At 30.7% G+C, this 27977-nt stretch overlaps 1 protein-coding gene across 1 annotated transcript; it reads left to right on the forward strand.

Annotated features, from left to right (window-relative positions):
- On the forward strand, positions 1 to 27696 carry LOC124542862 (alpha-1,3-mannosyl-glycoprotein 4-beta-N-acetylglucosaminyltransferase A-like). The gene is given in 12 exon segments (XM_047120750.1): positions 1 to 94; positions 5455 to 5585; positions 16905 to 17017; positions 17098 to 17203; positions 17965 to 18173; positions 19040 to 19152; positions 22554 to 22782; positions 23885 to 24097; positions 24216 to 24323; positions 25053 to 25249; positions 25590 to 25806; positions 26901 to 27696. Coding segments are annotated over 11 exon segments (1752 nt in total). The 5' UTR covers positions 1 to 94; positions 5455 to 5461; the 3' UTR covers positions 27024 to 27696.
- Positions 27697 to 27977: the final 281 nt, after the last annotated feature.

The following is a 27977-nucleotide window of genomic DNA, read 5'->3' on the forward strand; positions in this document are numbered from 1 at the left end:
CGGCGTCGGTTTTACGAATCAGACGCTGACAATTCGCGAAAACTTGTTTTTTCTTAAATGTATTGTTCATGTGCTGAACACGGCATTGGATAAGGTTTGTAAATTTGTTTAATAATTACATTACTTTTTTGTTTGTTTATTTTCGTCTGAAGAAAATATTTTTTTATTTTTGTTTCATATTATTGTTTTTGGAAACTGTTTTTATACTTTTTTTTTTGGTAAATAAAATCTTTTGAATATGTTATCAACAATATTAAAACGTCAACATTATAACTATAAAGAATTGTCTTGATTAAATTTTCGTCTTTTCTTTAAGTTGGCTTATAGAAACTTATGATAAATAATTACGTCTACGTTTGCATTAAATGTAATTAATATAATTATTCTATCATTTGCAAAAAACAAATGTCTTTTGAAATCATAAGATTTTAAACTAATTTCAATTTTTTTTAAATAACAATTTTGAAAAATAAAAAGTAAACACATATACAGTATAGCAAAAATATGTGTAATTGTATATCCTTTAGGGATGAACGTGGAATTATACATATTATACTATCAATGAGAAAAAACCTATTACGTTGAATTTCTCTTGCAAATTCAAAGTGGTTAGTACCGTATGTGGGTGAATCTAAGCTAAGCATTAACTTTTTATTTGTTATAAAATTAATACGGAACGATTTTTTTTCTTTACACGAGCGAAAAAAGCATCCTACTTCGAATAGCTTTGTCTGACGCCATTTCGTTTGCAAAGTTTTAAAATAGTTTTCTCTTTGTCGCGCACTTTATATTGCTAATTGTATTAACTATATCAGTCTTTATTACAATTCCTGTAAAGCTTTTAGCTCACAAATGAACATATTGCAGAGATAATTAAAGTTGCAAAATTTTTAGTTTATTGAGTCGAATGAAAAAATAGCTATTTATGCAAAAATATACTTTTAGAATTACTTAGTAAACAAAAGACGAAAATATTTGTAAAAGTTAAAAAATATAGCTTTTGTGATTGCTTTGATTGCAACAGATTTTAAATACCTAGTTTGACGATCAACGATACCTCTTCGAAATATTACACCGAAAGATGATTATGTCCTCACGAAAGTTTCGGCCGAAGCGGCGAATATCAAGGGAAACTAGCCAACTACGCAACGCATAAATTATTCTGCACAAGTGAGTGCGCAAACACGGATGCACTCTCTTACCTTAATCTCATTTTCCGCTGGGACGGCAAATAGGAAACGGAAAACGAAATGAGTTCAGGCGTATTTCAGAGTTTACGTGCTTTCTGAGGCACGGCACTTAACATCTGAATTGCTACAGAAAAAAATGAGATAATAAAACCTATTTAATTTTTCATCAACTCGAAGTCGGCTTTGAACCTAAGAACTCGGGATCTATCCACTCAACTAACGAGACAGTTATCATCAAAATTTACCTTCACTGCAACAAGACCAACCTGTTGTCACGTTGATCACGACTTAAACGTAAATAAATTGACATTAGGGTAATCTTGGAATTAGATATTTGAATTTAAATTACTGCCTCGTTACTTATAAAATATCGGCTAGATATAAGGTTGTAAAGCTCTGTAGATCCGAGTTTCTGGGTTCAGTTCTTCTGTCGAAATATTCTCATGGTCAACCTGGAAGTTGGACGTGTGTATATAGCCATGTAAAACCGTTTGTACTACGCCGGAGCTCTTTCCGATGTTGTCGGATTTGCCATCCCATCGGATTATGAGAGCGATTGAGCACCTGTGTTTGCAAACACGCTTATGCACTATAAAATGGCCTGCCTAGTTGGCTAGTTTAACTTAAAGAGTCCGCTGTGACTGAAATCGAGCACGAAGACATAACTATCATGGATCATTATGGATGACCAAAACATCTATAAAATAGACGGTCAACACTTTATCTTGTGAATCAATATAAATTATATCGATTGAAAATCGAGAAGTTAATACAAAAATAAAAGAAAAACATTTAATATACTTCAACTTTAGTTTGTATATATGTAACTACCGGCTGTATTTCCGGTTCGGCGTATTTAACATTATCGGTGATTTTCTCTGTGTCGACCGTTGTTTGTTCGCAGCTTCATATTAATTAATTAAAAGCAAAAATAACTAAAGAGCGATATGTTACATCTTTTATGTGACCATGACTCGTGCATATCAATACTTTCTAACTTTACTTGGTAACGTAGTTTGGCAGGTCTTTAATTTTAGCTTGTGGTAAAGCTTTACGCAAACGCATCGGAGAAGGTACCATTCACTCACCATATAGTTTACCACCCAACAACAATACTTAGAATGATTATATTCATGTTTAAAGGGTGAGTGAGCCTTTGTAACTATAGGTTTAAGGAATATTATATCGGTTTTTAAGGTCGGTGGGATATTAACATGCATGGAATAGCTAAAAGCCTTTGCCGCCCGTGGCAACCTCCTGCAACCAGACGGTCCATGTCCATGTTCAACGCCAATGGCAAAAAAAAGTTGGATGTACATAACAAATTTTACTGGAGATAGGTTATAATTCGAATATAGTACCTACTACAGCGTGTAGCGCCGCGTATTACTTTGTCGGCATTCCTTTTGAAGGCGTCACTACTCCTTGGATCGCGCGTTGCGCATTCGCAAGGGCGTAACCTCAGCTCGCATACAACCCTGTTGCACTTGTGGCATCCTGTGTACATAATACGACTACCGTCTGTCTAAGACACTAGTGCTAGTCATTTATATAGCGATGAGACTTAGTGCTATTTCAATTACCGCGCGAATTCGTAAATATATTACATACGTCGTACAAATATTGTAATTTGAAGTATTCAGCACAGATGAAACGAATGTATGTAGATCAAATTAAAGGCATTAATTACAGAAGGATGGTAGTACAGGCCCTCTCGTTCCCAGTATATCTTTAATTTAAAAATATTATAAAAATTACCTGGTCATTGTCAGTTTCTGATTCCCAGCCAAAGTTAAGGCAGAGGCTTTACACCATTCTTTATCCATCAGTATATAATATATGATTATATTAAAATATGAATGTCTTGAACGTAATAGACAAAGAATGTTTTAACTGTACTACAGTTGAACGTCGGAAATTTCTTTTATAATGCTCTGATGTATTTAAAGAAGAAATTGCAATATATTGATTTTCAATATTCATTTTTATTCGATTACCGCATTTAATGTGTAATGTGAATATTTTTGTTACGTCAAGATAAATAAACACAATGTACCGTGTACGTTAAAAGTTCTTTTTTATGGCATTTGTTATACGAACGAGCACATGGGTCACCTAATGGTACGTGTGATGTACGTACGTGGTCACCACAGCCCATAGACAATGGAGTTGGTAAGAAATATTAAGCATTTCTCACATCGCAACTTGCCACCGACCTTGAGAACTAACATGATTTATACCTTGTGCCTATAATTACACTGGCTCATCCAGCCACCAAATCGGAACACACCACCAAGTAATAAGACCAACAAATTAGTTCATGAGTATTTGGGATTATAATGGATGAGATACTAAACTTAATAGAAAACACGTATATTTATTATGATATTATGTATATTTTGGGAAATGAATCGGAAGAATATTCAGAGAGATTTTTTTTTTAAATACATCTTTACGAGCGACCGTAAAATATCCTCAAGTAACAAGTCTCTGAGTATCATAAATTACGTGATGCCTATTGTATCGATACCTTCCACGCTCAGCGGAAACTTAATCTCCGTCGGGATAGTGTATATATTGCATGAACATCTCATTATTTCAAAAAATGCACTTCCATAGCTATCAGGTATAATTGGTAATTGGATACGGAGTGCTTCTTTATCCGTGAAAGAGGTTCCGTCTAACAATAAAATTGAAAGCTCCCTTTGTTCTGACGCATCTAGCCATTCGTTATATATTTTCAAATAGGTATTGATGTTTTTTTTTATGATGCTTTCCTTTGTAAGTTGAACACTCCTAGTTTATGTTAGCATCTTGTTGTCTTTTTTTTAATTAAAATGAACTTAACCTCGTTCGCATGTCTTTCGGAGAGAAATTCAAATCTCGAATTCTTTATGACATTATGTTGAAACGGATATTGATACATTTTCAATTAAGATAAAATACATATACTAGGGTCTTAGTAAGAGTTGGTGGTAGCTGATTGACATAAAACCACCTATATTATTGTCTATATCTTGTGAACTGAATTAGGAGAATATAGTTTATTGAATACATTGCTGCGAGCATGCCTATTATTAGATGCATCAAGCTTTGTCAAAAACCTATTATTAGAATAAATAATACAGGCCTACTAACATGAACTGATATGGAGTCATAATAATTTGAATCGATGCAATCAGAATTGTAAACAATATACGTAGTAAAGCATTTTTATTACAAATTATATATTCAATCCTTTTGATAAAAAGATTATACAATATGCCGATGATTACAAGTAGACTTTCTTTTTTGTGTCTTCTTTAGCACCTTAGGCGATGCTGTATTTGAAAGCTTCAAAACGTAGCAACGTAGCACCTTGATTGATTGAATTCATTTTAGATTTTAGATTTTTTTTAAGTCGTATTAAAACTTCAGACTGTGACAGATTTATGGTTGCGGCAGTCATTCTCAAGAGTGAGTAGCAGTGCGAAACAAAATATATGTGCAGTGTATGCGCATAAGCATTTGAGATGATCCTACTTTCATCATCCTATTGGACGATACGGCCAACACAACTGGCAAGATTTTAGAAGACACGGTTTTACATGTTTTTTAGGTTTTCAAATGCCAATTTCCAAATTCACATTGCTACTAAGAGTTTTTCGAAAGAAATTACTTTCTAATAAACTGTCCCGGAGTTTGAATCGAATTCCCAATAACTAGGGACCGACGCCTTGTCCACTTCATAAGCGAGGTAGTCTTGTCAATAATACAGACTTAGTAATTTTTTTTAATCTGCACATTTAAAATGTAAATATGATATTATCTTCCTCGTTTCGCTTCTTTTAAGTTTTATAAGCATAGCTGTAAACTATACTTGCTGGAAGGGTTCTTTCTGAACAACTCCTTCTGCCTTATTTATCTATTATCTATTACCGTACAACAGTTATGGGTGAGAAAAACAGTGTGATACAGTCACAGGGGATACAGAATCATAGTTCCCAAGGTGGCGCATTTTAAGAAATGTTTTCTTAGATCGCCATATACCAACAGGTGGCGCATTTGCCCCTACGCGTCATATCATAAAATATATATTTTATCAAGAGAAACTAAGTTACTCACTGTATTCGACGTGGAAAAACACAGAGCAACCGTATTTATTATGCCCATAGAACGAATTAAATAATTATTATATCAATATCGGTCGATCAGTAGGTCAGCCAATAAAATCGTAGATAACAGTTATTTGTGAAATATATTTTATGTAAAGTATTTGTTTCAGGTTTAAAATGCCGCTAAGGATGATTCGGAAATTCAGAGGATGCGGTCCGCCGCGTCGTCGGAACAACATCTTCCTTATAATTGTGATCTCCGTTCTATCAACGGTCTTCATATTGTATAGCCTCAGCGCGTGTAAGTATATTTTTTAATGATTCATGAAATATCCGTCCTATTCAAAATTTAGGTTAAAAGCTTAGCTTTTTTATTATATTTATAGCCTTTTGTTTCTGAACAGATAACTTTCATGAATGACGTTACCGTAAATACATTACCGACAATATGTTGCTATAGAATTTATTTTGCGTCACTATTACATTTACAGCACTCATTTATGATTTTAAACGTTTCGTGCCACTTTATTTACGCGGATTTTTTTTCTGGAATATGCGAAAAACCCAATCCAACCTTACCTATAAACAAATTAAAAATATGAATGTATACAAATATTGTCTGACCCTATTTACTGCGTTATGATATAAACATAGATAGGAAAGTTTGTAATAAAATAATTGCATTTATATTTTAAATCATAGAGGCGAAATAATAGTACAGCTAAAAAGTACTTAAAAATAATGATTGTTTTCATCGGAAAGTTCGACGTACTATTACATACATATACCAGTATAGACAACATTTGCGATCAAACTTATTATAGAAAATTATACATGACGATAATTTCATGTGCACATCTATGAAACTGTAACATAGAAACCTGTATTTATAAAATAAACAACATTAATCATTATTGAAACAAATGGAAGTTTATTTAAAATGGGTAATTTTGAATTTTCTATTTGTAGAATATTAATACGAACATGCACAAATGACACCAACGATATTATTTGTTTTCAATTTAACGTAAATATACGTTCTCGGTTCGCGTTCTCAATTTCATTGTAGATCGAACCATCATTTAGGTTGTATAAATAGTTAGTTAGAAATACAGTTACAAAGTGTATTAAAAGTAAAATCGTATTATTACAATATTGATAATATTTACATTCTATTTTTAAAAGACAATTTGTATGACACATGTAATCAACGTTTTGTTTATGTGTAATACTAATTTGTTTTTGTCCCGAAAGTTAAACTTGACGTCTGATGGTCTGCTTTGTTTTTTTAAATCGATTCTTAGTTTTGCTATTGAGATGAAACTTTTCGAGTTTAAGTTTTGTGTAGATGTTGTATCTGTTTGTTGCGATCATCTATTTTTACATCAAGAATTATTCGATCTGTTCATAACCATAAAGTATAAGACAATATTCGGGATATTTTTTATCATAGCAGGCCTACTTAGAACCCCTTATATTTACAAAAATATTCTGTATATTTATGTTAACATTGATAATTTTAATTGAGTAAGTGATTACGAGGTAGTAAGAGACGAGAAGTGAGTATATGTGTTGACACCAAGTTTACGACTTGCATGGTCAATAAATTATTTCTAAAGTAATGTTTTTATTTCTACAATAAAATGTCACATATTGTCATGATTTGCCAATTCATATATTTATAATAGTTATAAAAACGTTTATACTTATGCTAAGAGCTAGAAGCGTTTTCAAGGAAGAATTATAGGTCAGCTATATTTTATTGTTTTGTTTGCTTGATAGGAATAGGCCCAATCTAGCTTCTGGGTACTTAGTAATTACTTACTATGCGTATGTAATTTGTATATGTGCTCATGTTAAATTTTAAAATCATTTTCAATGTAACTTATATTTTAATGTAATATTCTATGATCTTTCAACAATATAATATTAATTTGTGAAACAGTTTTGCGGTTGCTAATTCCGTGCCGGACTCTATTGAATTCATTGAAATATATATGTTTTCAAATCAATTTAGCAAAGCTGAAATTTTAATATCATTAAGTGATGCTATCAAATAAATTGAAATTAATTAGTGCGCTAAAGTACCGTTGTTTTAGAAGCCTGATAGATATAACATTAGGTAGTTACATTATCCGGTCAAATTAGATTTTGCAATATATTCGAATTTTCATAGAGCTGAAAATAAAAATAGTCCTTAATCAAAATCAAATAAAAGTTAAAAAAAAAGATTAAATAATCATCAAAAATATCAATAAAGTAGCACCAACGTCAATTATGAAAGTGCAGTTTTTTTTTCATTTTTTTGTAAACCGGGATTATCAAAATAGACGAAATATTCGTTGTAGATCTTGTATTTACCTACAAGTACTATTTTTTCACCAATTGGAACAAAGGAAATAAAGAAAAAGTACAGTAAATAATAGATAACCTCGCAATTAATAGGAGCTGAAGAGGGTGGTTGATCATAATTTAGAAGATCGGTTACGCACATTTTCTATTTAAACGAACCTTTAACTAAAGAACCGTTGGTACTTTAGCTGTACCTTTAATACAATTCCGTAAAACTACAATCTAAAACTCTCCTCGAACGGTATATTTTGATTTAAATATTTTTGATTCAATTTATATAAAATATATGTAGTACGTAACATATTTGTAAAGAGACTCACTTATAGATAACTAGAAGGATCCTGTGTTGTGAATCAAACATTATTGTATTCCAAATCCTTTCCATACAGTGTCCAGGCTAGGCGTTCTTAAGGACCAGCCTCTAATTGAATATCGCCAGGTAACCTCTAGGACGGCGCAGACTTGGCCACGTCCTACAGTGATTCAAGGTCCGATTCACAAGGCTTGTGTTTTAAATCCACGGCATTATTGCACGTTTGTGCTACTACACGCGCATCACGGCAAATTTGTGCTACGGTGTTATCGCGTTTACGCGCCTCTCCTTAAGAACTGCGCTCACGCACAATTTGATTGATACTTTTGCACCATCCCACCCCGCACTTTTGCGGCCTCTTCGACACTTTTGCGGGCTTCCACACCGCACTATCACGCCCTCCTTATACTCATTGTCTGCACAGTACACTTTTCAGTAAGTGTTGGCCGGCAAGCATACGATACATAACAGTAATACCAAGTATTGTTGTGTATCACTTGGTTCTTTTTTTTTTTTTAAAAAAAAGAGTATCGAAATAGAATAGTCATATATGAAGTGATAATATTATCTTTAAAGTCTAATTATCTTTATACAACTTAAATTAATTGATTGTTGTTAGGTGTTCTTAAAATATATCTTCACAATGTATGGAAAATAAAACTTCATTGATCGTATATAACATGGTTTTTATGGTATTTCTATTTTCATATATAACTGCGTATTTAATATTTGTAATGACTATGAATTCACTTACAAAATTACTTGTAAAAATCAATATAATGTGTGTTTTATTTTAGTCTTAATATTACTTAGCTTATCAGCAAGTGAAATAAGTCAAGTGAGTAAATATTTCATATTTTGTGCTGTTGCAATACTTCCACGCATGGAACGTCGGGATTATTACCCTTTACGCTTAACTGGGGTGTCGTGTCATCGATTTCTCGATTAGTTCACATTGTATACTTTGAAGACCACGTCCCTTATCTACACATCCAAATTTTTCGAACACAAACTATAGGTATGTATACGCAATTAAAGTTAGGAAATGTTACATCTGCGATCTATTACCTTGACTAGTGTGATATTTTTTTAACATACACTTCCATGGTTGGTTAATCGTTTAGTCTTAATACTTTGATGTTAAGGTTTACTTTTCATTTGTCTTGAAATTTTCTTTACTAAGCTCATCTGCACAAAGAATTTAGACAACGTAGCATCTTATCCAACCAAGGGCAAGTAGCGCCGGGCTGTCAATAACGACAGCCTATCATAAAAAATCTAGGCAAAGTTTAAATTTTGTAATCAAGGCGATTGAATATTTTAATTAACATCGTAAAATACATACTGTGTATTGTTAACGGTTTCATCGGATTTGATTTAATATTGTGTATACATTGGTTTTAAAAAAAAATGAGACGTTTTTAGTAACAAATAAATATACTTATACGCATACTATACAATACGAGTGTGGGAAATACTTCTTTTGTAGTTACATTTTTATTATAATTATTAATTAAACTCATATTTTGTTAGTGTATCCCTTTTTATAAAAATGTAATCGATTTTAGAACATCACTAGAGTGACTTAAAATAATGCAAGATGTTGAAAAACAAAAGAATCGCGAATAATAGGAGATTTTTGTTAATTGGAATTTTAACCTCAGGCCTATAATATTTTAAAATAATAAAACAAATAATAAATAAATATTCTTTGTTGTGATAATACACCATATTACGAGGAAATAACGATGTATTTCTTGGTAATCGTATATTATAAAGTAAATACTTCAATTGAGGAAAAGATCAGCTACTAGAATCTTCATTACGAAGCCGGGGAAGCTTCGCAATGCTATCCTGGGACATGACGATACAAAATTTCTCATAAGAGTCAATTTGAAATAAAATATATTTTTACAGTGATTATTATCTCTGCTTATGCAACATAATGTTTCTTTTCTAATTTTAATACTTGCTATCATGAATTTAAAAAAAAAAAACTTTATGACCAAAGTGATGTTTAAGTATTTATTAATGATATTGTTATTTGTAATTTCTTAAACAACTTCCTTATTACAAAAATAAAAATATTTTTTACTTTCAAATAAGAAAAAAAACCACTGTACTGAATTAATGAATAATTAATTTATAGCCAGTATCACTTTTGATGATATAAGTAGTCTATCGATATTCCATGCATTCTAATCTGTTTTTCTTTAAAAAAAACAAACTCATTACATAATTAACCTTGAAACATTCAGTTAAGATAAACAGATAAAATACCAACTAATTATTAGTTCCAACAAATACCACGAATAAGAATTCTAATAAAGCGTGTAACTCTTTAAATTAAAAAATTTAAAACGTATTTGCTGCGATTGAAATCATATACGTACTGAAATAATAGATTAGTTTTTATTTATTTTTTTCTATAATGGAACTGACTAATTAAATTGGATTCATGAAATGGAAAAATATTATAGATATACGCAGATAAAAGATTGACGTTTTTTCAATACGGCTAACGGATAAATTCCATTACTCTTTAAAGAGAAACGAATTTTACAGTAATCCTATATATTCAATGTGACAGATTATTTAATAAAATTAAGGCAAAAAACGGATATCCTGACCCTGACCGGTCTGAACTTTTGATAGGAAAAGGTAATCAACTATTAAGCCAACTGAAATGGTTTCGTAATGAAATAAAAAAAAGAACTGTCAAAAGATAAATATCTACGGAAAATTTATATAATAATACCTCTTTATTCTAATAATTTTGTTATTTAATTAGGTATGGTACAGGCACCTTTTTTTCAGAGCAATACGGCTCAATGCTTATTTTATTCACTGCTATGTTATCTTAACATCTAATAAGTAATAGCTTCGTAGCTCGTCGTTGAGTGAAAGCAACAGATTGAAGTTGGTATTGAAATTGAAAACAGTATTTCACGTCTAGACATTCATGATTTTATGGTATTCAAAACTGGTGTACTGATTTGATGTACCAATAAGCTCTGCTTAGCTTAACGTATTATAAATATAATTTATTTATACCATCCATATTATAGTTGAATTGGATCAGAGTATTTGAGTTAGCACTACAACTACGATCATGTTAGTTTAAAGAGAGGTTCGAAGTAATAGTGAGACGAAAAACTTCACTTCACTATATTGTATGACGTCACTTATATGTTAATCCTACACCAGATACCTACGAATAAAGGTCAATTTTAATGAAAACTTAAATTGCCAGTATGTAAGAAACATTAGACACTTAGAAGTTGTAATCTTAGCCAACACCGATTCTCTGACATTAAACAAATAATCTTTTTTGACATTGAAAAACAGGGAAACAATTTTATGATTGTATTAGCCTAATTAGATATTCTACCGCTAAACAACAGTACGCAGTATTGTTGTGTTCCGGTTTTAAGGGTGAGTGAGCCAGTGTAGCTACAGGCACAAGGGACATAGCATCTTAGTTCCCAAGGTTGGTGGCGCATTGACGATGTAAGGAATTGATAATATTTCTAACAGCGTCGTTGTCTATGGGTGATGGTGACCACTTACAATCAAATGGCCCATATACTCGTCCGCCAACCTATTTCATAATAAAAAAATAAGATGGCTCTAGATGTAACTCTATATATACTTATAATAAACATCTACTAAAAATGCAAAAAATAAGTGCAGTTAAAAAAAAAAAAAAAAAGTTTAATTAAGCAAATCGATTGTAACTTGTAAGGTATTTTGCGACTAAAAAAAGTATTAAAATATGCAGTACCGTTATCATCCATACATAATTACATTTCGATTTAAGCGCAGTAAAAACAAAAAAAAGTTTAATAACAAGCAAATCGATTACATTTCGAATTATTATCCTTACTTACTCAATTACTCTTGTTAGCGCTCATTAATTATAATTTTACTGAAGCTCACTAAAGAGGTCAATAAGTAATATATCAAATATAATAAAAACCGAGAATATTTTAAAGCGTTTTATTATAAAAAAGTATTATAGACAATTTTTTTTTTTGCAATTAAGTATTTGAGATATATTAATACATTTTTATTCATGTGAGTAGAATACTATAAATACTACTGGCCTAGCCTGTTATATTTTATGAAGTCTTAAAAATTAGTGAATAACTTTTATTTATTTTGGACGTAACAGCAAACAGATGTGGAATTACGTAATGGAATAAGCTGCGACTTAAAAAACGTTAAATAATTCGCGAAAAAGCGACTTTGGAACAGCAGTCATATATTTTCCTTACTAGCATTTCTTGACAAAAAAAATTTATTACGGAAAAAACATAAGTCTGATCTTTATAATACACGTTCAACAGTAGCTAATAATTAAGAATGATAAATACAATTTCAATGAGGAGTTACATAAGAAATAACACAAAAGAAAACTGAAAAGAGCATTCAATACTTTTCCTATAACTTAACAATGAGCTTGCCACTAGAATATTACATTTTCCATTTGTATCATAACGTTGCTTGAACATCGGTTACGTCAAGGAAGGTTCACTTTTTATGAAACATGATATAACCTGACATATCGATGTAATATAATTGAACCTTCATGAATTTATAAAGTAACTATACATTTCTGTAACTTATGACTGTTTTGTGATCGCGTATTCTTGATAATATAGTGTCATAATTCCACGAATGCGTAATATTGAAGAATTATTTGTGTTATAATTCGCTAGAGACAGTTCACAAAATGTAAATGATGTTGTTATACCTCACTGACTATAAAAAACCTATCTATTTCATTGGTATTTATTTCTTTTTTTATATGTAAGTGGAAAGGATATCCTTTTAAATAATTTTATTATTATTTTTGCATATAAATTGAAAATTGCGGCGCGTGCATGGTTTCTTGATTTTTGTTTTCGAGATTAAATGCAAACTACTTGTCACATAAAAAAATTATAAAAACGTAACACCCATTTGCTTGACAGAATTATATTATCAAATGTAGTCTATTTTCTTGATTAAAATATTGTCGAAAAATGAGTTTTTCTTCATGTTTGAGAAATCAAAATTGGAGCGTAAGGGTAAGGGCCTACCCCTGGCCTGGAGTCGGTGTCAGCCAACCCTATACTATACCTATCAAAAAACAATACGAGAATACTTTAAGAAATGTTTCTTACAAATTACCTTTTATACGATATTATACTGGGTCAATCAAGAGGCTCGTATCGCTTCTTTCTTTTGATTGTTGAAGCGTGTGCCTGTGGCTGACACCGGCTCCAAATATAGCAATAATTATAACTACATTATATAATCGTAAATCGACTTTTAAGTAGTCTAATATTTTTCATTTCATTTTACCTAGGAGGACTCTCAAAAATATGTTAAATATGCAATTATTTTTATTATTTTTTAGTGCATTTTAATTTTTTTTTTAAATACTGTTTTGTTTGAAGTCGGTTTTTCTTTTTGTTAAAATTTTATTTATGATATTTATCTAATAATTGTGACTGATAAGTCGGTTTATATAACTCATCAGCTTGGCAAAATTTTAAGCCTTATCTGCAACATTTTATTAAAACCAGTCTATGACGTCCGTGGAATAGAAACGATTATAAAATATTCAATATAGAAGTTGGAATTGTACCGTGTAATTATTTATTACGAGTGCCAATTAGTAGCAATAATTCACGAGCTATTACTTCACTTAATTTTCATATAAAGTTAAACTGTCATACGAGTTATAACACGTGAATAGGTATTGTTTAGTTACAATATTTATAATAAAGAATTTTGAAGATTATTTTAATTTTAACAAAATAAGTAATAACTTAACAACTACGTCCGTATCTTGGGAGTCAAAATTCTTTTATTAGTAGTCCGCGTTAACCTTAATTAATGGAGTTTTTTCATATTATTTTCTTTATTCATATAAATTAATAAGATATATAGCCGTTTGTGTGAGTGTGTATTTGTGTATGTATGTTCGTAATTTATATGCAAAGTGTATGTCGGAATAATTAAAGATAATAAAAGTTTTTAGTTTAGTTTCGTGTACCTATGTACATAGTCATGATAATTTATTTATATGCTGAAATAATATATATTCTACATGTAGGAGGAGAGGTAAATAGACCTACGGACCGCCATCAGATGTTATCATCTTGAGAAATATTAACGGTTAATTCCTAACATCGCCAATGCGCCACCGACTTTGAAAACTAAGATGTTATGTCCTTCGTGCCTGAAGTTATATTGATTCACTCACCCTTTCGACTGAATCAAACAGCTGTACTGGGGGTGCTTACGCGAATGTGCCGTAAGCCTACCACTAACTATAATAATAGGTTACATGCTCACTTCGATTCGTATAAAGTTTGAACAATTCCCACTTTCGATAGAGTTCTTACGTCAATACGTCAAATATTTTGATTGTTATTATATAAACAAATATAATAATTGAATACAATTATGACGCTAGACAAATGTCGACAAAATTAGTATATGTTTAGCCAGCTTGTTTTTTTATAATTATCTTAAAATTATTTTACTTTTTAAATTATTAATCCGAGTAAATAAACTGATCCTTTATTATAAGTAGTAATTTTCACAATCCTTTTTATAATGCTATGTAACTAATATATATGCTATAATCTTATAGATTTAGTTAGGACGCCGTCACACACACAAATGTAATTGTATTTAACTAACATGGCTTTGTATCTTGAAAAAGAAAATATTCAAAAAGATTACCAACTGATACATTTATTTCTTTTTTTATATGTAAGTGGAAAGGATATCCTTTTAAATAATTTTATTATTATTTTTGCATATGAATTGAAAATTGCGGCGCTGCATGGTTTCTTGATTTTTGTTTTCGAGATTAAAAGCAAACTACTTGTCACATAATATATTATAAAAACGCACCGATCCAACCAACGATTTTATTTTTATTGAAGAATCAGCATTCTGAACCGGTGGTAGCTTCATTTAATGTAGTTTGTTAAATGACGATTCAAAAGTGATTGTAAAAGCCTACTCGAATAAAATGTAGTTTGATTTGATTTGATTTGACTTATCATAACCACATCAGTCAATCACAGTTATATGCGTTATATGCGGTCACTCATCCTTCAACAACAGAACACGACGCCGTTTGTCATTAATACGTAGGTGGTACCTAACCAAACGGGCTTTACAGTAAATAATTATCCTGCTCTCGAATATTATTTATAAAAGCTTATTTATGTACCTCGATTCAAAAAATATTTTATTTTAATAATTTCGGCATCAAAATCCGAAACCATCATTAAAATAAAAGGTTATTATAAATTTATCCAATCGTTAATAACATTAAAGGTTCGGTATAGGTATGTTTTATTTGATTAAAATCCATCAAAGGCTTAGTAATAATTAACGCTAGCCGTAAATCCCACATTTCATTTAACGGAAACCGAAAACACAAGCACTGTTTGACTGAATGAAAATTAATTGCACGTCCATATTTTCAATTCATCACAGGGAATGAAGCGTTTGCAGGCACGATACTAAATGCATGCTGTGCATTATTCATGTTTTTTATTTATAGACCCAGGTGTGGAGTTAAGGGATCAAAGACGGATGAGATCGAGCGAAAGCTCCCACGACGAAAAATATCTAAAGCTAATAACACACCTGTGAGAACGAGGCACCTAAATAAAAACAGATTTTTCTTTGCTTTTCGCTTGTGTGTACTGTGCTTAATGATATATTTATTATCTTTAAGCTGCAACTTAAATTTTTAAACTTTTTCGATGATAAAATTATAAATTGTTGTTTTTATAAAAGGGGTTCATGAAAATGCGTAGCTCTAACACTTGTTTGATATTTTAATTTATAAAAATTGCCTTAAAATAAATATCATAGTGTAATGATAACCAATATCCATGTGCTTTTTTTTAATTAAATGGATGCGTATCGTTGCTACATGTAATAAATATCTAATCACTTAACTTGTATACAAACATCTATTTTTATTTTTATAAATCACCATATAATATTACTACCACTGCTAGCCGTTATACAGTATATATTTTATTCAATTTAGAAATAATGCGTGTTAAGTATTAGCGTCAACGTTCTTTCGCCCAATTCTATCAATTCGTAAAACTGAAACTGAAAAAAAATCAATCAATGAATTTCAATGCTTCAGATCATGATTTTTAAATGGCATATGAATAAATTTTAACCTTTTACCGGCTTATAAATATTCAGAGTGTGAACAGCTGACAGATGTTTTCATCGTTTAAATTCAATTCGAAATAATTAATTGTGAAACTCAACTGCAGTTGATGGTAACACAGATATTGTTCAACGTTTTGACAGATAAACAAACATAACTCGTATGGATATCAATAATATCATAAAGTTATTGAAACGACCTTTCACACACAAATTAGCACGTCATAATATGATCGGATGTAAATCATTGAGTGCAATTTATTTATTTAGCGTGAAGTCGTACATATCAAATGTGGAGATTGTCGGTCTTATTGTTGGAAAGGACTCGCGGGTCGAACCCAATTGCAGTCATAGCTTTGACGGCAGTTGGGTGTATCTATTGCATGTCCTGTTCATCTTACGTGCCTAATAAAATGTCGGGGTAATCATTTAGTAGAATCATTAAGTGTTTCAGTTTCATGATTTGTACCGTATATTATAAAAAAAATATATGTGTTTCTTTTGTCTTTAACAGTCTTCTTAAAAACCATATGAAGACAATTATATGGGAACCTCATATAATTTATATTATTAATTTCATACAATTGACAATACATTCAAACAATTCAAATTTTATTTCGGCAGTTAGTGACTTAGAGCATAAAACTTAATGTTACACATAGAAGTACTTATAAGCTACTATAGGTGACATAAGGTAAATATAATGTTTATTATAGAACAATGTTATATATTGGATTTATTTTTCAGCCCAATTTCCGAGGGAGGAAAAAATGGAACGGAATATAGTTAAACTACAGACCCGTCTCCAGTTCCTCGAGTCGCTGTACTTAGCACGCAGCGAAGATATTCTAAAAATACAGGTGAAAGAAACTTAACAAACATAAAAAGAATATTATGTAATTTAAATACTAAATATACTAACATTTCTTCTTATTTCTAGAGCAAGGTCTTTCCGAGGTACAACCGCACGTATGCTGTCGTCAAGCCAACTGAACGACACGATCAAATCACGGCCGAAATTGTGATGATCTTGAAAAATATGACGGGTATGATTATATGATTTATTTTCAGTATGTACATAAATGTTTGTATATGTATAAACTTCAAAATATGTCATTGATGTTATAATGCTTTTGCGCTTTAAAAATATAACTTATTTGCTTTAGCAAAATTATTATATTACCTACGCAGTGTTTTCCCTTTATAGCTAAGATGTATATTCCACCAAATTAATATATATTTGAAACACTAGTTATTACTTTGTTTCCGATATTTTTCTTAAAATAAATTCTTAAAGCGATTAAGATTTGTGTTGTGTTGGAATTACAATTGAATTAAATAGTTTAAGTTTTTCGAATTCGTGTTAATTCGTAGTCAATGTTCGATGCTCAGCGAAAGTATATAATCGTCCCTTATTTTCATATAAAATTAGAGAAAAATATTCTGGACTACATATTTAGTATGTCAAGAATATTTTTCGTCTTAGTTTGCAAACCTTAGCGAATTCCTTTTTATAAGTTCCATTGTTGGTACACTTAAAAAGGGTATCTCATACTCCCTTCAATCTTTACAAGTCTTTGAGATTTTTTATCATAACATACACAATATACATACATAGACATATATTCATCTAATACAGCTACACCGGCCCACACGACTTTAAAAAACAAAGGCGTATTTGCGAAATTAATTATCGAGTATTGTGTATTGAGACATACCTTTGTAAGCTATTTATTAATCAGTCGTAGTATTCGTCTAAATAACACTCGAAAAGTCCTTTTACAAATTTCAATAATATTGTACGCAGGCATGAAGTCGAGCGCGGGTGTGCATACGAAGAATGTACCAGCGATGCAAAATTCGTTTATATTAAAATTGCTACCCCATCTCGCGAACAAGCCTAGCAGCTTGCGGCCATCTTATCACATGAAATCAAATCGGCACAGTTCAGACGTCGTTATAGCGATACCGACTGTGAAAAGAGATAAACAGAGTTATCTCATGGTAACTTTAGAGGTAAGTTGTTTCGCTTACCTTTTTTAATGTATATACTAATACGTACTTTTTTGTTCTACATTTGATAGAAATTATTATTACCACTAACCGATTTTAATGTATGTAAATATGATAACGTAGCAGTATTTCCAGATAGCACCAGATAGCAGATGGCTAGTAGAAATATTTATTAGTTTTCGTTTATAAAATATTGTGATCGAATACTTCGATGAAAATAGATTGCAGTACTGGTCTCGTTTTTTTTTTTTTTTTTAATTTTAGATATTCCTGTTTTTATTGCTAAATTCATTCGTTTTCATTTGTTTCGATGCTCGAGGTGACGGATATGGCAACTATCTTTTTTTTTGAGTTTATATTCGGAAATTGATAAAAAAAATTATGTTGGTGTTTATTCGATTTTTAAGAACATTATAAAACTGAATACTATTTATTTAAATGGTAACATCGATTTAATTACACTTCTGTTTTGCTGTCTAGTTACACAATAGTAAATATATTAAGCTTCGTTTTAATTGTACTTTTGGTTCTTGAACAATTTCTTGCAATGGCGTAATAACTAACCGCTGCAAGTAAGTCATTGCGTGTACTTGAATCATTTATTATTATTCAATTCATATTACAAATATTTTCCTTTGTCGCAGCCAAAATAATTTTATAATTATTACATAAGATAAACCACCAACAACCAATAGAAAAACATTAGCACAAGTTTCTAATATAGTTGGAAGTTCCTTTCAGAGTTAATCAAGTATATTATTACCGTAAACGGCAAATGATTATTGCTTGCTTCTTCGAAAATTTTGTAACAAACAGCTTACATTAGTATTTCTTGTTGTTGCATTGTGTTCTTATACGTTTATTTGTAGCATTTGATCAGCGGCTTGCGAGAAAAGGACAAAAATGACACGCTCATCGTCATTTTAGTCGGCGAGACAGACTTAGAATACGTTCTTACCCTCGCCAGGGACATTGAGTTTGAGTAAGTATATGTATATCTTTGTTATTCCCCTTTATTATATATTAATTCAATTTAACCCATAAACATTTTTTTAATATGTAAAGACTGGTTAATTACATATTAAAAGAAATATTTGGTTACGAAGAAACTACTTGTTACGTCTGGGCACGCCATTAACAGTTTGTTGGCAGTAGGTACTATGTGTGCAATTTTTACGTGGCCACGCGTGAGCACGAATTAACTAAACCGGATGTACGATGCGTTAGCGCATATAATTCCATCCATATCAAACATATCTCTATAAAAGTAGCTTTATTATTTTATATAATAGATAAAAATAATATTTATAAAAGCACAGCTGTTAAAAACTAACTCTTAACAGTTCACTTCGTTGACGACAAACATTTATCTGTGAAATCAGAAATCTTATATAATGTTGACAAAAGAACACGACTTCTATAAAATCAATTACTAAACGGAAAGAAAAACACTAGTAAGAGTTGACATTTAATAAAATCTTCATTATTTTCTAATGGAAAATATTGCCTTAACTAACTTATAAAATTCAACTAGTATTTGCCAGTGTAAAATAAAGTTTAATAATAGAACTAGTGTTTACTATATATTTCGTTCCAGAACGAATTTCAAATACACGACAACAGAAATGACTATCAATTCACATAAGTAAATATGTTTAGAAACGTTTTCAATTTTATTCCATGAATATATCAAAAGAATATTCCAGTGAAAGATGGAAAATAATATTCCTACAAGATGTATGGTGAAACCTTGTATTTCTGAGGTTTCACTGGGTTACAACATTTACATAGCATAGTATCATTGAACCAATAAAATGAAAATCAGTACTTCATAATACGTACTCAAATTCATAATTGAAATTTCATTAGTTTATGTTAAGTTATCCAGGCAAACAGTATAAACAAAATCGTTAATACATAAAAAATATGATACAGTTATAAACTTTGTTAGAAAGTGTCACATAAGTCATCCTTTGATACAGCGACACGAGCTTGTAAGTTCACAATTGAGAGTTTTAAGTAATTTCTTGCAGGAATTGTAATAAATGTAAGCAAGATTTAGTTCTTTCCTTCGCTTCTCGAGAAATAGTGAACTTAACAAAACTTTATATCAACGTGTGTCAGAAGAGTGTTAACAAAACACGAACAAAATAATATCAACATCTGTTACAACACAATAAATCTGAAGATGTTTTATAAGTTATTATTATCTTATGTTGCACTTACATTACATTGTGTTATATAAACACAAACAAATCAAAGCAATAAAATGATCAATGAACTAGAAATAATCTCAGTTAATAAGGCAGACGATTTCTTATTTAATTTTTATCGTTCATCGAATTTTATTTAATGCAATTTATGTATTTTCCTATTCAATTAATTTCCATTTAAATAATTATCATATTTAAATGAAATTATTTTTAATATAAATGAAACTATCATTATTAATAAAATATTCAAGCGATTTGGTATAATGGAGGCCGTTCGTATTATAATATGATGGTATATTAATGCAAAGCGCTTATACGCAATTTCAATTATTGAATCGATATTCTGCTAATTAGGTAATGCATCAAAACGTTATAATCCTGTGTCCGGTTTCAATGGTGAGTAAGCCGGTGTAAAAACAAGCGCGAGGCTGAAACTAATATGGGCGATCCCACTTCTGAGCTTTTAACCGGTCTCAGAGCTTTGGTCCAGTCTCCAGAAAAACACACTTTTGTACTTCAAGATTTATTTAAAATCACAATTCACTTGTTACACTTGCCGATGTTCCGAATGGACTGACTGTACATTTCATAATTTCAACTGACAACAACAATTCGTTATAATAAATAACTTATCACGTGTTTACAATCAGTTGACAGTCTCTCAACATTAAACTTAACAAAACTAAGTGCATAAAACATAATAATTTATAATAAATGCTAATTTAATAATAACAATTGGTAATAAATGCTAACACTAAAATATTAATTAGAAAGCAGGTATAGTTTATAAGAATAAAGCAAACCGAAACTGATGCTTTAGCCGTGACGACCCAGTGGTTAGTACAGCTAGAATGCGAAACGATGACATTGCGTTCAAACCCAGGCAATCACCACAGAATTATCAAATTTCTTTATTCAAAAGAGAAGCATTTACACTTATTGATTGCCAAATAAAACACTACCACTTCCATTGTTGTTATAAATTATATAGTGTTCGAGAATGAAAACATCTTGAGACAAGTTTGATATCAACGGACTGTTAATCATTTTTATGACACCTCATGCTTACATAATATTTTATCCAAGAATAAGTGTAGTTAAAAGCATGTTTTATATATTATTTTAGTGCTATGTATGACTTTAGTGACCACCAAATCAACACGCAAACATTGAAATAAAGATGCAAAAAACTCATGGGCAACTGATTTATTTCAACGATATCGTACTAACACGTGTGTTTGTATATACGTATATATGTTTTTAAATACCTTTTCTACCCTCAAGGTAGGTTCTAGGTTCAAAGAAGCAAATAATTTGTATATTTTAAATAGTTTATACAACAACAAGAAAAAATATTTTTTGATCAAATATGATTTTAAATAATAAACAATACATAATAATAATAATATATAATAATACATAATGAAGATACATACGAATCAGAAATCAAATTATAACTTCGATTTAAAATTTGTTTGTTATTCCTATGAATTAAGTCATGCAGGCCAGATTCAATAGCTTACTTTTATCCCGGTAACTGTATCCAATTCCAAATTACATCCCCTCAAATTCGGACGAAGCCGAGGGTGGGAACTAGTACATAATATAATGTCAAATCAATGAATTAAGGAGATTAATCAAAGTTTAACTAATCATCAGCTAACAAGAACAAAGTTTAAATGTTTGGTCGATACTAAATCAAGAGATAAGTCGATATATTAATTTGTACTCAGAACGTATTAGACCAATAGATTCGCACCACATTAAACACCTTTAGCAGTTTAGTCCAATTATTATAATTGTGGTTTAATTATAATTAGTATTAGTCGGTAGTTCTCTGATTATAGTCGTACCTGTCAATTGATTGGAATACAATTGCATTGTACGTGTTGAATGTATCCTTTGTATATAGATATACAGATCGCTAATTAAGTCGCGTGTGGTGTATGGTAACTATTAAAACGTTACTTGTCAGTTTTATTAAAATACTGGTAAATGGTAGCTTAAAAAATTTAATTGCCCTTTAACCTATGAATTAAAACTGGTAAAAGCGCTCCAATACAAAAAGTAGATTCAATAAAAATAAAAAACCTTAAATAAAAAATCACGTTTAATATCTATAGATAATAATGCTACTATAAGATTTTGTATTCGTTTATTTTTCGTCTAGATTTGAAAAAGAGGTGGAAAATGGTATGATTGAAGTTATATCACCGTCTGCAACTTACTACCCCGATCTGGACGATCTGCCGCTTACTCTTGGTGACTCGTTGAAGCGTGTGAAATGGCGTACTAAACAAAATTTGGACACCATTTACTTGATGGCCTACGCCCAGACAAGAGGTACCTACTATCTTATGCTCGAGGACGATGTCATCGCCAAAGATAACTACATGCAGGTAAGATGGAAAATTAAATTTTATGATTGATGTAATAGAAACTAAATTACATTATTTATTTTTTTCATATATAACTTTACGCGTGTGTGATATTATAGGTACATAAGCTGACCGTTACTTCGATTACATTAAAACTGAGATTTAAGCCGTCGTATTTTTAATGTTTAAAGACTGTTTTTCTTTACAAATTTAGTAACCAAATTTCTTATGAATATCAAATCATATTTTGATTTGTATTATTTCGTCATAAAATGAAATCATACAAACAGTATTTATTATATTTGTGCAAATACATGCTTAATTAATATCGTGAATGCAACTAAAATGCGAAGTGTATATTTGTTGATCTGCTTTGTGTTACTCAATGAAATTTATATTAGAAAGCATATTCAATGCTATTGACGAAGCGAATTGAAGTGCACATTTATGCAACGTAGCGTAACTTAAGCAAAGCGAAAACTTAAACCTCTTACCGCTCTTCCCATTCGAATGCAATATACATTTTATCAAGAAACAAATTAGCGAAATGGAAAATAACTCTTAAGAGATATTATTTAGTACTTCTTCAGTAAAACATCTGAATATTAAATTTGAAGCGAATTTTATTATATTTATTTAAATCTATATATATAATAATACAATAATAATGGTTTGTAATATTGAAATAGCCCTTTTTACTCAATGCATACGTATGTACACGGTACATACCAAAATAACATTTTTGTACCATTTTTTTCTGTCTGTCTGTTTGTTCCGGCTAATCTTTGGTACGGCTGGACCGATTTTGACGGGACTTCCACTGGCAGATAACTGATCTAATAAGGAGTAACTTAGGCTCCAATAATATATTTTTTTGTTAAATTATAATGCGTATAAGGTTGGGGTACAGCTAATTGTTTAATACAAAGCTTTACTTGCTCGTAAAGTTAATTACCTACAGTTTCTAAAGAGCTATCGACTTCGTTATTCATGAGAATACGGCTTTCAATATCACAGGTCAAGAAGCACCTTGATATTTTTCAGTGTTAATTATAAACCGTTTCCATTCAGCTTAGCTTATAAAGTATCCAAATATTGGCCGACAAAAAAAGGTTTGTTTCAGGAAATCAAACAGTTCGTGAGCGCCACTACGATAACCACACCGGATTGGTTTATTCTGGAGTTTTGCCACGTTGGCGGTATTGGAAAGCTATTTAAATCGTCGGACCTGATAAACTTTATAGTATACGTGCAGCTCTTTTACAAAAATATGCCAATTGATTGGTTAGTGGAGAGCTACCTCGCTGATCGGGTTTGCACCATCGACAAATACTCGGTCAGTAATATTTGAATATGTTTAATAAAAAAAATAAAGCAAATTTATGTACTTTTTTATTTGAAAGGTTAATTGTGTAATCATTTATATATTTATAACTTACGTAATTTTTTTGTAGAACGCTTGTGGGAAGAATAAAATGCAGATCTGACCCAAATACAAATCGTCCTTGTTCCAACATATTGGCTTGTACTCATCTCTTAAAGGAAAAATACAAAAAGTGAAGGTAAAAATTGCATATATTTTAGATGAATTAACTTACATTACTTTACAAGTGGTCCCACGTGGACTCACTCACCCTTTATGCGTTCGTTGTCAAGGGCTATTCATAAAAGTATACAGATAGGAATTCCCTTGGAAAAGAAGCTTGTCTCAGACCACAGTACATACAATTTAGTTCAGCGGCGTTGTGAAAGAACAGACTGATAGGCAGATTTACTTTCGCATACTTTATAATATTACTATATATATATATATATATATATATATATATAGTAATATTATAATATATATATATATATATACAACAACATTGGAGTGTCTGTTTGTAATATTTAAATAACCTCATTTTACTATATGCGTATACACGGTACATATACCAGTATATATTTTTTAATTTGAATTTATGTCTGTCTGTATCTCTGTTCCGGGTAATCTCAGCAACGGCTGGACCGATGTGGATGGGACTTTCACTGGTAGCTAGCTGATGTAGTGACTTAGGCTACAGCAATAACTTTTTTGTTAAATTCGATCGAGCATAAAGTCACGGGCACAGCTATTAGATAAAGTTGAAGTTACTATAACAGGCGGATATTTCTAACAAACAACTTTTGTTTTGTTAAATAATATTTAGGGACTGGTTTGAAAACAAAGGCCCGATACAATGCTTCTAGGTAAATAACATTAATGTTCTCTTATAAATACATATCTGTTATTTTATTCGGAAATATTTTAGGATCCCCGTTATGGAACTCTGCCATTGTTTTATCCTCATGATAATCCAATTCTCAAATACGTCCGTGTAACGATCAAAGAGAAAGGCGAATACACGGTACAGAATGCATACGAAGGCAAATCTTTCTTCTGGGGCCTTCACCCTAAAAAGGGTGAAGTTATCGAGTTCTGGTTTGCGAAACCAACGCGAATTTCCAGGTAAATATTTGCTCGAATATTTTTATGTATATAGACGAAGCCAGATTTAAAACGTGCTCTGATATAACATTGTATATCCTTGCTTAGAAGAACACTAGCAAAATAGAAATGGCATGCAAATCTTACAGGCTCAATATAATACACAGTGTAGTGTGTAGGAATTAGTGTTAACTTCAAATTCTAAATAAAACGCACTCATTAAACGCTCTTTGATGTAGATAAATCTCGGTTTCAACTAAGATCTATTAACTACAGAAATGAACTTTTAACTCATATTGTATAATATGAGTTATTATCATTGAAGTTATCAGTCGTTGATTTAGGTTTTCTTTTTCATTAGCTATACGTTTAGAAGCGGCAACGTCCAACACCAAAGTGACAAATTCTATGATACCGTCGTGGAGGTCTATACGATGAAGACTAAAAACTTTTTCGTTGTGGATCACTTTGATGAGTTCGGATTGGCCGATGGAAAGCTCGACTATAATATCGGACCTATATTGGCTATTCGACTGCGGGTCAACAAGGACAGCCTTTACTGGGTAGTCCTTTCCGAGGTAAGTGTTAATTGTAGAAATAGGTGATGTTCATTCGTTGTATTTTTTCAGGGATTACAAGCAATAGCTTTCAATTAATTATATAAAAAATGTTACCCTTTTACGGAAAGTATCTAACGTATACATATAAAATGTCATCCTCTTGTTAAAAAAGCTGTAAAATCACCAATTTCCATACTTCTTATGTCAGAATTGTCGATTTTTTATACTAGCGAGTGAAAGTCACTTCCTTAAGCCCCCTAGAAATTAAATTAATTTAAAAACATTTTTTTGTACTTTCCAATTACATATTAAGGTATTTCAAATACATTAATATCTATAATATAATTTTATTAAGTAGATCAAAATGTATTTGCAATTTGAGCTTGTTTCACATAGTAAACAGTTTCAAAAATAAATAAATACAAACTAACACGAATAAAGCTTTCACGATATTTCAACGTTAAATGTATATTATTTATTTGAATTAAAATATTTTTTTATAATAAATATATCTGATATAGTTTTGAATAAAAAAAAAATCTTAGCAATAATTTCATCAAAATCCGGAAAACTAATAAGCTAAGTATGTTTGTTAAGTAAACGTTGAACGTTCTTCTTGGTTCCTTTCGTAGACAGCTAATTAATTAAAGCCATAATAATTAGCATAATAAGTCGCTGAAAGGCTGACTCACTGGAAGCTGTCTCCCTCATACATTGACTATTAACCGTCATTACTTGGTATTGCTGTGTTCCGGTACGAAGGAACTTTTATTTGAGTTGTTTACTTTATATTATCGCTTTAAAAGTAAAGTAACCGCCTGTACATTTCCCATTGAGAGGCCTCCTCTTCCATTAAGGAGAGGGTTTGGAACATATGGAATATGTTCCAATGTGGGTTGGAGGAATGCACATGTGGCAGAATTTCGATGAAATTAGACACATGCAGGTTTCCTCACGATGTTTTCCGTCAACACTGAGCACGAGATGAAATATAAACACAAATTAAGCTCATATAGTGGTGCTTGCCTGGGTTTGAACCCGCAATCGGAGTTTGAACGTTTCGTTTTACTTAAAAAAAAATTAGTTAATTTACAATAAATATTAACTTATAGATCGAGCTGAAAACTTATTACGATAAACAGAAGCAGAATCTTATGGAGTCGACTTGGGATGGAATGGTTAAAAATTATTTGCCGGATCAAGAGTTTCCAAAGCCGTATAAGGCTTTGACATAAATATGTCGCCAGAGAATTTCGTCGTTTCGTATGCCCTTTACGCTTGAACATGTACCCTCGCGATCTGAACCGGCTACAGTTTCACTTTCAATATAAACAAAAACCAAAAAAATATACCAAAAAAATAATTATAGATGTTAGAATTAAGGACGATTTAAAGACACTACTCTATGTTATTTAAAAAGTTAAAGTATTATCTATGATATATTTTATTGGTTTAAAATATTCACTATGCTTTAATTTTTATCGATGGACTATTTAACAAAAATTAAAACGAATCATGTTAAGCGCAACAATTTATTGTAATCGTAAAAACTCTAAGCATTTGAAATGACTCATTCATAAATTTAAAAAAAAATGTGAAAAATTCACGACCAAAAACAATTGTGATTTACAATAAGTGTCTATGCTACATCATATACTAGACTAGGATTTATTCATATTTAGAGGAATCATATTAATTTTTAAATTAAGAATTTTGTGTAATCTTATATTATAAGGTACTAGATAAGTGTTGCCATTGTAAAAGGCTTATTGTTACCCAAAAAAAAATTAATGAATAACTGAAAGGACCACCGCATGTTTTGTCATTTTGTCTATTTAATATATTGATAATGCCTAGGGTATTCTAATAATTGGATAAATATATCCATTATAATGTTTAAAAAATATTATTAAAATAAAATGTAAATTTAAAATTGGAATGAATTTTACATAAAATATATAATATCTAACATTGCTCAAAATAAAGAGTAACTTTAAACGTGAGAGGGTACGCTTCAAAACGTCATTAGGTGCGCGAAATCATATAATTAATTAAATAACGTAAAATATCGGGAATATTAATTGTTATAAAAATCTCTACAATTTTTAATAGGGAGTTTTGTTTAATTAAACCTCCATAGAACTTACCATCATCGTAATATAACAATAAACTAAAACAAGTACAGTCAA

Source organism: Vanessa cardui, chromosome Z (assembly GCF_905220365.1).
Source record: "Vanessa cardui chromosome Z, ilVanCard2.1, whole genome shotgun sequence".
NCBI lineage: Eukaryota > Metazoa > Arthropoda > Insecta > Lepidoptera > Nymphalidae > Vanessa > Vanessa cardui.